Source organism: Macaca fascicularis, chromosome 14 (genome assembly GCF_037993035.2).
Source record: "Macaca fascicularis isolate 582-1 chromosome 14, T2T-MFA8v1.1".
NCBI lineage: Eukaryota > Metazoa > Chordata > Mammalia > Primates > Cercopithecidae > Macaca > Macaca fascicularis.
In genome coordinates, this window is record NC_088388.1 from 47,308,323 (window position 1) to 47,324,248 (window position 15,926).

The 15,926-nt window shown below is 43.6% G+C and overlaps 1 protein-coding gene and 1 pseudogene across 3 annotated transcripts in view; one reads left to right on the forward strand and one right to left on the reverse strand.

Moving 5' to 3' along the window:
• LDHC (lactate dehydrogenase C) overlaps positions 1–11,234 on the reverse strand; it is a 49,133-nt gene extending 37,899 nt beyond the window's left edge. For all 3 annotated transcript variants that reach the window (XM_015434126.4, XM_045371589.3, XM_045371590.3), the window contains exons 1-3: positions 11,125–11,234; positions 10,690–10,824; positions 7,999–8,116 (exon numbers count right to left, since the gene is read on the reverse strand). In XM_015434126.4, coding sequence (XP_015289612.1) covers positions 7,999–8,116; positions 10,690–10,815 — 244 coding nt within the window. In that variant the 5' untranslated portion in view covers positions 10,816–10,824; positions 11,125–11,234. The remainder of the gene's footprint in view (positions 1–7,998; positions 8,117–10,689; positions 10,825–11,124) is intronic.
• Positions 3,967–4,509, forward strand: LOC102136510 (protein S100-A11 pseudogene; annotated as a pseudogene).
• Positions 11,235–15,926: the final 4,692 nt, after the last annotated feature.

The following is a 15,926-nucleotide window of genomic DNA, read 5'->3' on the forward strand; positions in this document are numbered from 1 at the left end:
ATAGCTTTACATTTCTTTTGCCTGGTTTTGACATACAGAAATACAAATGGATTTTTTTTTTTTTTTTTTTTTTTTTTTTTTTTGAGATGGAGTCTCGCTCTGTCGCCCAGGCTGGAGTGCACTGCCACAGTCTTGGCTCACTGCAACTTCCACCTCCCGAGTTCAAGCAGTTCTCCTACCTCAGCCTACCAAGTGGCTGGGATTACAGGTGTGCACCACTACACCCGGCTAATTTTTGTATTTTTAGTAGAGACGGGGCCTCGCCATGTTGCCCAGGCTGGTCTCGAACTCCTGGCCTTAAGTGATCCACCACCTCAGCCTCCCAGGGTGCTGGGATTATAGGCGTGGGCCACCGCGCCCGGCCTCAATTTCTGATTACTAACTTTGTCTGTCATCCTTGCTAAACTTTTAGTTTTATATGCTGTCCTCCTCTTACATTTATTTTCTATCTTCTTTTTAATTCGTTCGGTATGTTTATCTAATATTACTTCTTCCTCTTTACTAATTTTTTTGTTTTTTCGGATCAGAGTCTCACTCCATAGCTCAGGCTGGAGTGTAGTGTCAGCAATCTTGGCTCAATGCAACCTCTACCTCCCGTGTTCAAGTAATTCTCCTGCCTCAGCCTCCTGAGTAGCTGGGATTACGGGCATGCATCACCACATGCAGCTAATTTTTGTAGTTTTAGTACAGACGGGGTTTCACCATGTTGGTCAGACTGGTCTTGAACTCTTGATCTCAAATGATTCACCTGCGTTGGCCTCCCAAAGTGCTGAGATTACAGGCATGAGCCACTATGCCCAGACCCCTTTACGAATTCAAAAGTTTCTGTTCTTTTGTTAGTTGTCACGGAAGTTAGACCACGTCATCTATAATCCCAGCTGAGTGAGGCAGGAGGATCGTTGGGCCCAGGAGTTTGAGACCAGCCTGCGCAACACAGAAAGATCCCATCTCTTTGTGTTTTTTGTTTGTTTTGAGATGGAATTTCACTCTTGTCACCCAGGCTGGAGTGTAACAGCATGATCTCAGCTCACTGCAACCTCCATCTCCTAGGTTAAAGTGATTCTCCTGCCTCAGGTTCCTGAGTAGCTGGGATTATAGGCATGCATCACCACGCCTGGCTAATTTTTGTATTTTTAGTAGAGATGGGATTTCACCAGGTTGGCCAGGCTGGTCTCAAACTCCTGACCTCAAGTGATCTCCCTGCCTAGCCTTCCAAAGGATTACAGGCATGAGCCACCGCATCCGACCTAGACCTCACCTCTTTAAAAATTATTTAAAAATTTGAGGCCGGGCATGGTGGCTCACTCCTATAAGCCCAGCACTTTGGGAGGCTGAGGTGGGCAGATCAACTGAGGTCAGGAGTTAGAGACCAGCCTGGCCAACATGGTGAAACCCCATCTCTACTAAAACTACAAAAAATTAGCCAGGCTCAGTGGTGGGCACCTGTAATTCCAGCTACTTGAGAGGCTAAGGCAGGAGAATCACTTGGACCTGGGAGGCGGAGGGTGCAGTGAGCTGAGATCACACCACTGCACTACAGCCTGGGTGACAGTGTGAGACTTTGTCTCAATAACATAACATAACATAACATAACATAACATAACATAACATAACATAACATAACAAAAATTTGAAAAAAAATTACAACATACATTTTTAACTTATCAAAGTTCAGTTAATCACCACACTTCCTGCTTCCCTAATGACAAAGGAAACTTAGAACACTACTTCATTCATCACTATACCCCCTCACCCGTAGATTTATATGCTGTATTAAAAATTTTTTTAATCCCCAAGACTACAGTTTTATACAATTGATGTTTATTTAGATTTGCCTTCATATTTACCATTTTCTCTGCCCTTCATTTTTTGTCTTACATCACAGATCTTGTATGTGAGATCACTTTTCTTTTGCCTGAGATATATACTTTTGTGTTTCCTTTAGGGAGGGTCTGACAGTAATTGTCTCAGTCTATTTCTGAAAATATCTTCATTCACTCTTCCTTTTTTTTTTTTTTTTTTTTTAAGAGACAAGATTTCACTATGCTGCCCAGGCTGGTCTCAAAGTGATCCTTCTGCCTCAGTCTGCTACCAGGCCCAGCTTTGTCCTTGTTCTTGAAAGATGTTTTTGCTGGGTAGATTCCAGATTGACACTTACTCCTCCCTTAGCACATTAAAAATATCATTCCATTGTCTTCTGGTTTCACTGCTGCTATTAACACGCTCTCCCTTTTCTGTAGGTAATTTATCTTCTCTCTGACAATTTTTATGAACTCCTTTTTGCCTTTAGTGTTCTCTAATTTCACAAGAATATGTCCAGGCAGGGATACTGTATTTATTTATCTTGAGATTATTTGGCTTCTTAAATCTGTGGGTTGATATTTTTCAGTGGTCTTCAAAAATGCTCAATCATAATCTCTTCAAATGTGATGATTCTATCCTCCATGTTATATTTTCCACTTCTTGTCTTCTGGGTAATTGCCTTAGATTTGCCACTTCTCTCTTCAAATGTGTCTAATCTATCATTATATCCATAGAGGAGGTGGTGGTGGTGGTGGTGGTGGTGGTGGTGGTGGTGGTGGTGGTGGTGGTGGTTTTAAGACAGAGTCTTGCTTTGTTGCCCAGGCTGGAGTGTGGAGTGGTGCCATCTCAGTTCATTGCAACCTCTGCCTCCAGGTTCAAGTGATTCTCTTGCCTCAGCCTCCTGAATAGCTGGGACTACAGGCATGCACCACCACACCCAGATAATTTTTGTATTGTTAGTAGAGACAGGTTTTCATCATGTTGGCCAGGCTGATCTCCAACTCCTGACCTCAACCAATCCACCTGCCTCAGCTTCCCAAAGTGCTGGGATTACAGGACTGAGCCACCATGCCTGGCTCCACTGAGTTTTTATTTCACATTTATAAGTTATATTTTGTTATTTTTTAAATGTTTTTATAGTTTCCTGTCTCATGCTGATATGTTCAAGTCTGTCTTTTATTTTTTAAGTAGAATAATCATATTAATTTTATAATTTGTGTTTGATAATTTTTAAATCTATAGTGGCATGTCTCTGTTATGCTGGTTCTTGCTCATGCCTTTTCTTGCAGATTTAATTGTTTCTACTGTGAGATGTTCATTTTCTCTGGAAGTTTATTTGTGGAAGTTCCTTGATGCCTGAAATAAAGCGAGTTTCCTCCAGATACCATCTGATTGCTTAAGGTTTTCTGGAACTCAAATAAGAGCCAGCTTGTGGTTCCAAATCCTTAGTAGGTATTTTCCCCCACTAAAGTGTCTAAGACATTCAATGTTACTTGCAGTCCCCAAAGGCAGGGAGATAATAATTATTTGTAGATCATTATTACATTAATGGCATAGTTCTGGCAATGGTAAACTACCGTTGGCAGGCAAGCGATATCTGGTCTACCACCTGTTTGGTAAATATAGTCTCACTGGAGCCACACCCACTTGCTTATGTATTATTGTCTGTGGCCTCCTTTTGCACTACAACAGCAGAGTAGGTATAATAGGAACTACATAGCTGGAAAAGCCTGAAATATCTACTGTCTGACTCTTCCCAGAAAAAGTTTAGTAACCTCTGGCTTAGTCCACCAGGGTACCAGCTTTTGGGGTGATCTCCCCAAATCAAGCTCTGTCTCTGGTCTCCTAAATTTTATGAGTCAGTGAATACCAAAATTGATGTCCACCATATTTGGCTAATACTATTAGTGTAAAAAGAGCTATCACAGGGGCAGTGCTCTGCTTAACTCTCTGGTTTCCTCACTTCATTCAGTACCTGTTGTGAAAATGCTTTTTTGTTAAGATCATATTCTTTCTTAAGGATTGATTTTTTTAATTTGATATTTTATGCAGGAGTATTCTCATTTACAGCAAAAGATTAATCCAGGTATTTATCCTGCCATATTATTAGAAATCGAAGGTTGAGTGGGTCGGGGAGAGGTTCCAGACCCGCACGCCGAGCACACAGAGCTCTCAGCGCCGCTCCCAGCCACAGCCTCCCGCGCCTCGCTCAGCTCCAACATGGCAAAAGTCTCCAGCCCTACAGAAACTGAGCAGTGCATCGAGTCCCTGATTGCTGTTTTCCAGAAGTATGCCGGAAAGGATGGTTATAACTACACTCTCTCCAAGACGGAGTTCCTAAGCTTCATGAATACAGAACTGGCTGCCTTCACAAAGAACCCGGACCCCGGTGTCCTTGACCACATGATGAAGAGACTGGATACCAACAGTGATGGACAGCTAGATTTCTCAGAATTTCTGAATCTGATTGGTGGCCTAGCTATGGCTTGCCATGACTCCTTCCTCAAGGCTGTCCCTTCCCAGAAGCGGATCTGAGGACCCCCTGGGCCTGGCCTTCAAACGCATCCCCTTTCCTTCCAGCCTTTCTGTCAACATCTCCATAGCCCACACATCCCCTGAGCCCAGCATACCAACCACCTCATGCAGGCCCCACCTGCCAATAGTAATAAAACAATGTCACTTTTTAAAAAAAAAAAAAAAAAGAAATTGAAGGTTGAATATGTTTTCAAGAATTTTAAAATATGGCCAGGTGTGGTGGCTCACACCTGTAATCCCAGCACTTTGGGAGGCTGAGGTGGGTGGATCACTTGAAGTCAGGCATTCGAGACCTGGCCAACATGGTGAAACCCCGTCTCTACTAAAAATACAAAAATTAGCTGGGAATGGTGGTATGCACTTGTAATCCCAGCTACTTGGGAGGCTGAGGCAGGAGAATCTCTTGAACCTGGGAGGTGGAGGTTGCAGTGAGCAGAGATCACACCACTGCACTCCAGCCTGGGTGACAGAACAAGATTCTGTCTCAAAAAATAAAATAAAATAAAACAAAATAGTAATGTTCTTTTAATTTGACTCCATTTAACCAATCCACCAAATTAACTGATACAAAACATACTGATACCCCAGGCATACTAAACACTCTCAACTAGTAAACTACTATCTAGTATGTCTATGTACTTCTGCTCATTAGTTGCTACGTATCAAGAATTAGTCATATTTGTACCCAAATATATTTATGTAATTATATGTATTATTATTATATATAATTAAAGATAATATAAGTCGCTGAATACCAGTGTGAAAGAAATGTTTGGGAAAGGTAAACACTACATTTAACAATGAGATTTGAGGCACAGGAAGATATGAATATACAGAATGTATCAACTGACTTGGTAGTGTTTTATTTCTTTTGCTGAGTGGTAGATGCACTGATGTTTGTTACATTATTATATATATTTTAGCAATAGGATCTTCCTTTGTGCGCAGGCTGGAGTGCAGTGGTACAACCATAGCTCACTGCAACCTTGAACTCAAGCAATCCTCCTGTGTCAGCCTCGCAAAGCTAGGGCTATAGGCACAATGGAGACAGGTCTCACTATGTTGCCTCTGGCTGATTTCAAACTCCTGGCCTCAAGAGACCCTCCTACATCAGCCTCCCAACATTACATTATTTTGAATCTCTTTTCTCTATCAAGTATTTCATAATTAATGTTAAAAATAATTGTTTCTATGAAAAGTAAGTTAATCCCTGGGACGACATTAAAGGCAAGTTGTTTAAAAATTGTCCTTCTAGGTTTGAAAAAGGGATAAAAATGGGCTGGGCGTGGTGGCTCACACCTGCAATTGCTTGAGCCTAGGAGTTTGAGACCAGCCTGAGCAATAGAGTGACACCCCATCTCTACAAATAGTAATTTTTAAAAAATTAGCCGGGTGTGGTGCCGTGCACCTATAGTTCCAGCTACCCAGAAGGATGAGGTGGGAGGATCACCTGAGCCTGGGAATTCGAGGCTGCAGTGAACCATGATTACGCCACTGCACTCCAGCCTGGTGAAACTGTTTCCAAAAATAAAATAAATAGTCATAAAATTTAGTAAGGTTTCATAACCAGACTGCTTCATGAACACTTCTAAATTTCTTGTAGTACTTAAAGCAATCTAAATGATCATTATTGACGTGCTTTCAGAAAGACACTGCCTGTTGTCCCAGGTACTTGCCAGGCTGAGGCAGGAGGACCACTTCAGTCCAGGAGTTCGAGACTGTAGTGTGCTAAGACCATGCCTATAAATTGCCACTCCAGGCCGGGTGCAGTGGCTCACACCTGTAATCACAGCACTTTGGGAGGCCAAGGCAGGCGGGTCACCTGAGGTCAGGAGTTCAAGACCAGCCTGGCCAACATGGTGAAACTCTGTCTCTGCTAAAAATACAAAAATTAGCCAGGCATGGTGGCGCACACCTATAGTCCCAGCTACTTGGGAGGCTGAGGCAGGAGAATCGTTTGAATCTGGGAAGTGGAGGTTGTGGTGAGCTGAGGTTGCGGCAAGCTGCGGTTGTGATGAGCTGAGATTGTACCACAGTACTCCAGCCTGGGCAACAGATCAAGACTCTGTCTCAAAAACAAATAAATAAATAAATGATTAGTCACTCCAGTCTGGGCAACATGGAGAGGACAGGAAAGGAAAGGAAGGAGGGCTGGGGAGGGGAGGGGAGTGGAGGGGAGAGGATCAGAGGGGGAAAGGGGAAGAGGAGGAAAGGAGGAATGAAATGAAGGGAGAAGGGAAAGGGGGAAGGAAAGGGAAAGAGAAAGGAAAAAGGAAGGGAAGGGGAAGATGGAAGGGAACGGGGGAAGGGATGGGAAGGTACTGCAAAACTCTAATCAGCTGAGCCGTATTCAAAGGACTTGCCCTACAATCGGAAAATCAGTAAATGAACTTACATCTATCTACATGTGTATGTTTTGGGTCAATATAAAATGTTTATCATAGCTCTTTCTAAGAAGCATGTTTAAATTAGGTAACTGCCTTCAATCTCGATCGTGTTAGATAAGAGGGCTTCTAGTAGACAGTATCGCATTACCAAAGAGTGCACCATATACTTTAGTGTATGATAAAATAATTATGTTTCCTAATTATCTGAGGCTTCTTAGTTGGTCAACAGATGATAATGCCAGTGAGGCCAAGTTCTAAATTTCTTATGTTCTATGGCCTCATGCTATGCCTTGAAACTTGGTTCACTATAAAGACAGAAAGAAAACTAAAGAATATGGATAAATGTATTAATAAATATTACAAAAACTCTTCAAGATTGTATATTCTTGACAGAATATATAAGACAAGCTTAAAAGCATTTATACATCAGTTATGTAAAAAAAAAAGCTTAGAAAACCTACATAAAGTTATTAATAGAAGAGATTCAATTTTTCTTTATACTTTTTTACTGTTTTCCAAATACGCTCCAATTATACTGAAATGTTCTTTTAAAAAAAATTAAATTTTTAAATTATATATGGCCCGGCTGGGCACAGTAGCTCATACCTGTAATTCCAGCACTTTGGAAGGTTGAGGCAGGTGGATCACCCGAAGTCAGGAGTTCCGAGTCCAGCCTGGCCAACATATAGTGAAACCCCATCTCTACTAAAAATACAAAAATCAGCCAGGTGTGGTGGCACATGCCTGTAATCCCAGCTACCCGGGAGAATGAGGCAAGAAAATTGCTTGAACCCGCGCAGCGGAGGTTGCAGTGAGCTGAGATAGTGCCACTACACTCCAGCCTGGGCGACAGAGCGAGACTCCATCTCAAAATAAGTAAATAAATAAAAATAAACTATATGGCCCAATCACCTGAGGTCAGGAGTTCAAGACCAGCCTGGCCAACATGGCAAAACCCCGTCTCTACTAAAAATACAAAAATCAGCCAGGCGTGGTGGCACATGCCTGTAATCCCAGCTACCCGGGAGAATGAGGCAGGAGAATCGCTTGAAGCTGGAAGGTGGAAGTTGCAGTGAGCCGAGATCGCACCACTGCACTCCAATCTGAGTGACAGAGTGAGACTCTCTCAAAAAACAAAAAAAATTAACTAAATTAAATTATATGGCCCAATGGCATAGTGCTATTTTTAATTTTATATTTATTGATATCAGTTTGGTAAAATTTATTACTTTTTAAAAAGCTTTGAAAATAACTTTATAAAACTAAAATTAACCTTTTCCAGCGGTAATCTTTGAAGTACTAAAGAAAAGACTGCCATGCTGAAGATCCATCATTTCTCCCTTCAGCTTGTCCGATGCGACATCAACAAGGGCAAGTTCATCAGCCAAATCCTAAAACACATGAAAGTTCTGAATAAAATGTTCCTACTTAAGTTTTAGGAGAATAAGAAGAATTTTCACGTGGCTACTTGATAATTAAAGGACTCTCATATTTTAATAGGAAAAATGATATAAAAACAGTTTTTCAATGAGCCTGGGTGACTGAAAGTCAAGGTAAGTAAACGTTAGGATGTAGCAGAAATTATTGTTTGACTCACATAATTGTCAGAACTTTTCAGAGTTGGGTTTTTTTTAATTTTTTCATTCAGATAACAATTTGAAACCAAGGAAAATAAAATCATTTCAAAGGCTTTTATTATATTTAGCCTTTATTTTTGTGTTTTTTGTTTTGTTTTGTTTGAGATGGAGTCTCTCACTCTGTCACCCAGGCTGGAGTACAGTGGCACAATCTCGGGCACTGCAACCTCTGTCTCCCAGGTTCAAGCGATTGTCGTGCTTCAGCCTCCTGAGTAGCTGGGATTACGGGTGACTGCCACCACGTCCGGCTAAGTTTTGTATTTTTAGTAGAGACAGGGTTTCACCATATTGGTCAGGCTGGTCTCAAACTCCTGACCTCAAGTGATCTGCCCACCTCAGCCTCACAAAGTCCTGGGATTACAGGCCTGAGCCACTGTGCCTGGCCAGGATTTTATTATATTTAACCTTAAGCCTAATTTCTGAGTTGGCTGAAGCTGCTTTTAGTATGCATTGTTATGGCCCAACCAGGAAGGTAACCACCTCTGATGAACACTTATTGTTTTCATCTGTCTAGTGTCCCTTTTTCTGGTAATAGAATTCCTCTTTTCCATGGGAACCCATTCCATGTGTTTCAGTGCAGTACAACTAACATCGGTCTTCCAAGCTTGGGGTAGATGGGCATAAAACCAGACCTAGCCAATTGTTCCATCCTTTCCTTCTGGTCACAGAAATCAGTTCATAAGTGGACATATGGCCCAGGTATAAGAAACAAGCATGTCTATGAAGTTTGAAATGGAAGATGGAAGATTACATCTCACTTTTCTTTGGAATCATAAGCTCTAAGAATAACACACAAATCTAAGAACATTAGTAAGGACTGTAGAGTTGGAGAAAAAACAAGAATCTAAGAACAACTGTACAGCCATCTTTACTATCACATAGAAAGACTCCAAGAATTAAGCCAACAGAGAAAATCTAAACCAAGATATGCAAAGACTATGTCTTGATATGTCTGAACTTCAGAATCCAGCAGTACCTGAGGCTAGTTTTGCCCTATTTCCAGTTACATGAACAATACATTGTCTTTTTCTGCTTACCCTAATTTAAATTGGGTTTTTGTCACATGCGACAGAGTACAGAACTATATAGAAGGAGTGTATTCATTCAGATTTCAGTGGCCAGATTCCAAAGGCGTAAGGGAAAGAGGTAAAAGTCCCTGGCCGGGCACAGTGGCTCGCACCTGTAATCCCAGCACTTTGGGAGGCCAAGGCGGGTGGATCACCTGAGGTAGGGTGTTCGAGATCAGCCTGGCCAACGTGGGGAAACCCCATCTCTACTAAAAATACAAATATCAGCCGGGCGTGGTCGCGGGCGCCTGTAATCCCAGCTATTTGGGAGGCTGAGTAACGAGAATCGCTTGAACCCGGGAGGCAGATGTTATAGTGAGCCGAGATCATGCCACTGCACTCCTACCTGGGCGACAAGAGCGAGACTCCATCTCAAAAAAAAAAAAAAAAAAAAAGTCCCTACTACGGGCAGGTGCAGGGGCTCATGCCTGTAATCCCAGCACTTTGTGAGGCCAAGGTAGGTAGATCACAAGGTCAGGAGATTGAGACCATCCTGGCTAACATAGTGAAACCCCGTCTCTACTAAAAATAGAAAAAATTAGCCAGGCATGGTAGAGGGAGCCTATAATTCCAGCTACTTGGCAGGCTGAGGCAGCGAATTGCTTGAACCAGGGAGGCAGAAGTTGCAGTGAGCAGAGATTGTGCCACTGCACTCCAACCTGGCAACAGAGCAAGAGCAAAAAAAGATGGGAACAATAAACACTGGGGACCCCAAAAGCAGAGAGGGAGGAGGGCATAAGGGTTTAAAAAAATACCTATTGGCAGCCAGGTGTGGTGGCTCATGACTGTAATCCCAGTACTTTGGGAGACCAAGGCAGATCACTTGAGGTCAGGAGTTTGAAACCAGCCTGGCCAACGTGGTGAAACCCCATCTCTACTAAAAATACAAAAAAATTAGCCAAGCGTGGTGGTGCAAACCTGTGGCCCCAGCTACTGAAGAGGCTGAGGCAGGAGAATCGCTTGAGCCCGGAAGGTGGAGGTTGCAGTGGGCCAAGATCCCACCACTGCACTCCAGCCTGGGCAACACACAAATCCTGTCTCAGAAAAAGAAAAAGAAAAGTCAGAAAAAGAAAGGAAAAGAAGTTGTTTAAAAAAAAAAAAAAAAAAAAACGGAAAAGAGAGAGAGAGAGGGAAAAGTCAGGGGACACATAATTGCTTTCAAGGGATTAACCTGGCAACCCTGAATACATCGACATATACAAGCCTCTGAAGTGCTCACTTGATTTTGATTTTCAGCCACAGGATGGGCTTCTCACTCACCTTCAGTAAGATACTAATAGCACAGGCCATGCCTACGGCACCAGTTCCAACAATAGTAATTTTACACTGGGAGTTTTTATCATCCTCAATTAGCTTCTCAATTAGCTGCTCCTTGACAGTTGACATTTGGAGAACCTGATAGGGATAATGCAATTTCACTGGATTAACCACACTGAACATCTAAAGAACTACCTCTTAAGTTTGCAGAATGTTGGAGCCCGGGATAGGGGGAAGCCAAGGAAATAATTTCCCGGTCAAACGGTGCGGGGAGGGTAAAGCAAGGCCCAGTTTACCAGGCAATGGGACGGCTTGGGCACGAGCCGGCTTTTGGATTTCCCCCTGCCCCCAGCCACCACTTTCACCCCAGCATCACACGCTCACAAATGCTTTGCTTGGCGCTATCAGTACAGATGACCCAAAAGGGCAAAGCACCACCTTTGAAGGAAGGCACAGAAGTAACAACAGAAAAATACACCAACGACAGTTGAGGCTCGAGGCCGGGCGACAGTTACCCTCCCTGGGTCTTGAGACACGCACGTTCCCACGCACGGCTCTTGTGCGTCAGCACGCAAGCTCCGCCCCCCGCCGACCCAGGCGCAGGCATACGGATGTCTTCCCTGCCCTGGAGAGCTGAGTGGGTGGCAGAGGTTCAGACCACCGAAATGTTGGTGCGAAGAATTCTAGCCTGGCCCAAAGAGTGTGCAAGACGGGGATATCCATGCATTATTTGCAGGATTTTAAAAAATTATTAACTTCTGTAACTTCAGGACTGAGTGCTGAAATAGAATTTCTCTTGAGAGAACAGAGGGTAGTAATGAAATGCAAAGATGCGAAGGATCCTTTCAATTTACAGCAAGAAATTGTTAATATTTATAACTCATGGCCGGGCGCGGTGACTCACACCTGTAATCCCAGCACTTTGGGAGGCTGACGCAGGTGGATCACCTGAGGTCATGAGTTTGAGACCAGCCTGGCCAACATGGCAAAACTCTGTCTCTACTAAAAATATAAAATTAGCCGGGCACGGGTGGCACATGCCTGTAGTCCCAGCTACTCGGGAGGCTGAGGCAGGAGAATCGCTTGAACCCAGGAGGCAGAGGTTGCAGTGAGCCAAGATCGTGCCACTGCACTCCAGACTGGGCAACGAGAGAAACTCCATATATGTATCTCTCTCTCACAGAAGGGGACACAACCTCCTCCATCTTTTGTCGAGTATTGCATTTGAACCTTTTTCAAAATCCAAAATATAATTTATTTTTCTTATAATAGCCTGTAGTGTTGTTATTGTTGTTGTTTTTGAGTCAGAGTCTTACTCCGTCGCCCAGGCTGGAGTACAGAGGCGCGATCTCAGTTCACTGCAACCTCCGCCATCTAGGTTCAAGCAATTCTCCTGCCTCAGCCTCCCGAGTAGCTGGGACTACAGGCATGCACCACCACGTCCAGCTAATTTTTGTATTTTTAGTAGAGATGGGGTTTCACCGTGTTGGTCAGGATGGTCTCCAACTCTTGACCTTGTGATCCAACCTCCCAAAGTGCTGAGATTAAAGGTGTGAACCACCGTGCCCAGTCAGTATTTGTTTTGAATATGGTTCAGATTATACAATAACTCTGCTTTAAACCCTCCAGTGGCTTTCCATTACACGTAGAGTAACCCACTTTTACCACAACCTAGATCTTCAAGATTTGGCCTCCTACCCCCACCTCCGATATCATGTCAGGACACTCAATACACTCCCTTCCAACTAGGCTTTGGACAGTTTTTTTGGATCAGGACTTTTTGCTGTTCTTTAAACCAAGAAAGCTCTTTCCCTAGCCCTTCTCAAGGTTAATTCCTCATTTTCAGCTTTGCACATACATGCTCTGGCTTTCCTTGACAAATATCAACTACTATCATTTCCTGTATCTCTCTCTCATGGCACTTTTCTCAACCAACAACTAACCTGAAGCTAGAGGCCAGCTATAGCGGACAGGAGCAGCAACCACTTGGTCCTGTACCTCCACAGCAACCTCATTTATTCCCAGACTGAGAGGGAGATTGCTGGCCTGGATGGAATGGAAATTTAAGCTCTACACCTGCCTCAGGCCCCTGGCGGCCAAGGAAGGTATCAGCTTGGTAGTGGCCAAATTGATGCTAGGTGACTAGAACTGGCTCTTCATCCATGCCTGCCCAAATACTCCAAACTTACTTAACATTTCGCTTACTTGATTGCAGTAACTTTAGGAGAACCAAAGTTTGTCTTTATTTATTCTTGTACATTGCAACATTTACCAAAGTATAGTAGGTACTCACTAAAGAATTTTGAGACCAGACATGGTGGCTCACACCTGCAAAGCCAGCACAGCACTTTGGGAGGCCGAAGCACAAGGAGCACTTCAGCCCAGGAGTTCAAGACCAGCCTGGGCAACATAGGGAGACCCCCATCTCTTCTCTAAAAAATAAAAATAATTTTTTTTTTTTTTTTGAGACAGAGTCTCGCACACTCACCCAGGCTGGAATGCAGTGGCGCGATCTCAGCTCACTGCAAGCTCCACCTCTGGGTTCATGCCATTCTCCTGCCTCAGCCTCCCAGGTAGCTGGGACTACGGGCGCCCACCACCACGCCTGGCTAATTTTTTCTATTTTTAGTAGAGACAGGGTTTCACTGTGTTATCCAGGATGGTCTCGATCTCCTGACCTTGTGATCTGCCTGCCTCGGCCTCCCAAAGTGCTGGGATTACAGGCATGAGCCACTGCACCCAGCCAAAATAAAAAAAAAATTTAAAGAATTTTTAAAGAACATGGCTTTGAAGTACTGAGTTTTATTTTGGCAACATGGTCTTTAGTGGGGGAAAAAAATGGAAGTAGAACCATGTTCTGAGCGTCACATTTGCTTCTACACTAACTGGCAACTTCTCTGAGATGGGGATAAGGCCTGCTTAATTTAGTTCCCAAGGTTACTAAGGAAAAAAAAAAATCAAGGCTCCTTGCAGAGTTGGCCTACTTCATGCCTGGGGCAGGAAAGTACAAAGTGAACCTACAACATTTATTTTGCCCATAAGCAAGGAAGTTTTACAAGACTGCATTTGAAAATTCATGAAAGATTAATAGAATCAATTTCACTGAAGCATTATTTTTGAGTCATGTTGATATTGGCTAATTTATTGTATCAAATAATATAAAATTAATGTAAATTTAAAAAATTTTAAAGACTGGTGACTCAGTTTACAAAAGGATACAGGATTAAGTACAGGCTTCTTTTTGTGCTAATCAAAAAAAAATTTTTTTTTTTGAGACAGGGTCTCACTCTGTCACCCAGGCTGGAGTACAGTGGCGGGATCTTGGCTCACTGCAACCTCTGCCTCCTGGGCTCAAAGGATCCTCCCACCTCAGCCTCCCGTGCAGCTAGGACTACAGGCGCCCGCCACCACGCCTGGCTAATTTTTTTTTTTTTTTGTAGACAGGCTTTTACCATGTTGCCCAGACTGGTCTCGAACTCCTGGGTTCAAGCAATCCACCCACCTTGGCCTCCTTAAGTGCTGGGATTAAAAGGCACAGCACCCAGCCTATATTCTAAGATTAGATACTGGTGATGTGCCAACTATATGAATACACTAAAAATCCACAGTATGATACACTTTATAGCTGTGTCGAACCCTTTGAATGTGAAGACTCTTTAGGTGTTGGCGGGTATCAAGATTATGAACTTTTTTTTTAACTCATCAGCTACCATTAGTGTTAATGTATTTCTTTAATTTTTATTGAGACGGAGTCTTGCTCTGTTGCCCAGGCCCGAGAGCAGTGGTGCCATCTTGGCTCACTGCAGTCTCTGCCTCCCGGGTTCAAGCGATCCTCTCACCTCAGCCTCTTGTGCTTCAGCTTCCCAAGTAGCTGGGATTACAAGTACAGGCCACCATGCCTGGCTAATTTTTCTATTTTTAGTAGAGATGGGGTATCACCATGTTGGTCATGCTGGTCTTGAACTCCTGGCGTCAAGTGATCCACCTCGGCCTCCCCAAGCGCTGGGATTATAGGTGAGCCATCACACCTGGCACGTGTTAGTGTATTTAATGTGTGGCTCAAGACAATTCTTCCAATGTGGCTCAGGGAAAGCAAGAAGTTGGACAACCATGCTTTAAGATAATTCCTTCTCTTAACTAGTTCTCAGGAAACAATCTTTGGAAAAAGATCTTGGAGTTGGGAATGACAATAATGTTGTTCAGTTAACCTTTACAAGTATGGTTTTCAGGCCTGTATAAGGGTCACGGTTATATTTTCAGAAAAATGTACAGAAAACATTCGTAGACAACCACGAAGGGTATTTTTTTTTTTTGTAACAAATGTGGTTTTGCTGTGTTGGCCAGGCTGGTCCCTAACTCCTGGCCTCAAGTGATCAGCCCACCTGGGCTTCCCAAAGTGCTGGGATTATAGGCATGAGCCATCGCACCTGGCCTTAAAATTGTTTTTAATTGTTACCGGCTTCCAGAGGGCAAAAGATCTCAAAAATCTGTGTTCCCTATAGTGACAAACTACCATTGCCTCTATTCAGTTGGCAAATAAATTTTACATTCACATATAGAATGTTACTTTCCAATTATGATTAGCATTATCAAATATATAATACTTTGGGACTTATTATAATGGAAATGGTACCAGTACAACTCAGTTGACTATAACATCCTCTGCTAAAAGTCAATAATATCCCTTTTAGAAAAAATTGTTGCCGGGCGCGGTGGCTCACGCCTGTAATCCCAGCACTTTGGGAGGCCGAGACGGGCGGATCACGAGGTCAGGAGATCGAGACCATCCTGGCTAACACGGTGAAACCCCGTCTCTACTAAAAAATACAAAAAACTAGCCGGCAAGGTGGCGGGTGCCTATAGTCCCAGCTACTCGGGAGGCTGAGGCAGGAGGCGTGAACCCGGGAGGCGGAGCTTGCAGTGAGCTGAGATCCGGCCACTGCACTCCAGCCTGGGCGACAGAGCAAGACTCCGTCTCAAAAAAAAAAAAAAAAGAAAAGAAAAAATTGTTGCCGGGCCTGGTGGCTCAAGCCTGTAATCCCAGCACTTTGGGAGGCCGAGACGGGCGGATCACGAGGTCAGGAGATCGAGACCATCCTGGCTAACACGGTGAAACCCCGTCTCTATTAAGAAATACAAAAAACTAGCCAGGCGAGGTGGCGGGCGCCTGTAGTCCCAGCTACTCGGGAGGCTGAGGCCGGAGAATGGCGTGAACCCGGGAGGCGGAGCTTGCAGTGAGC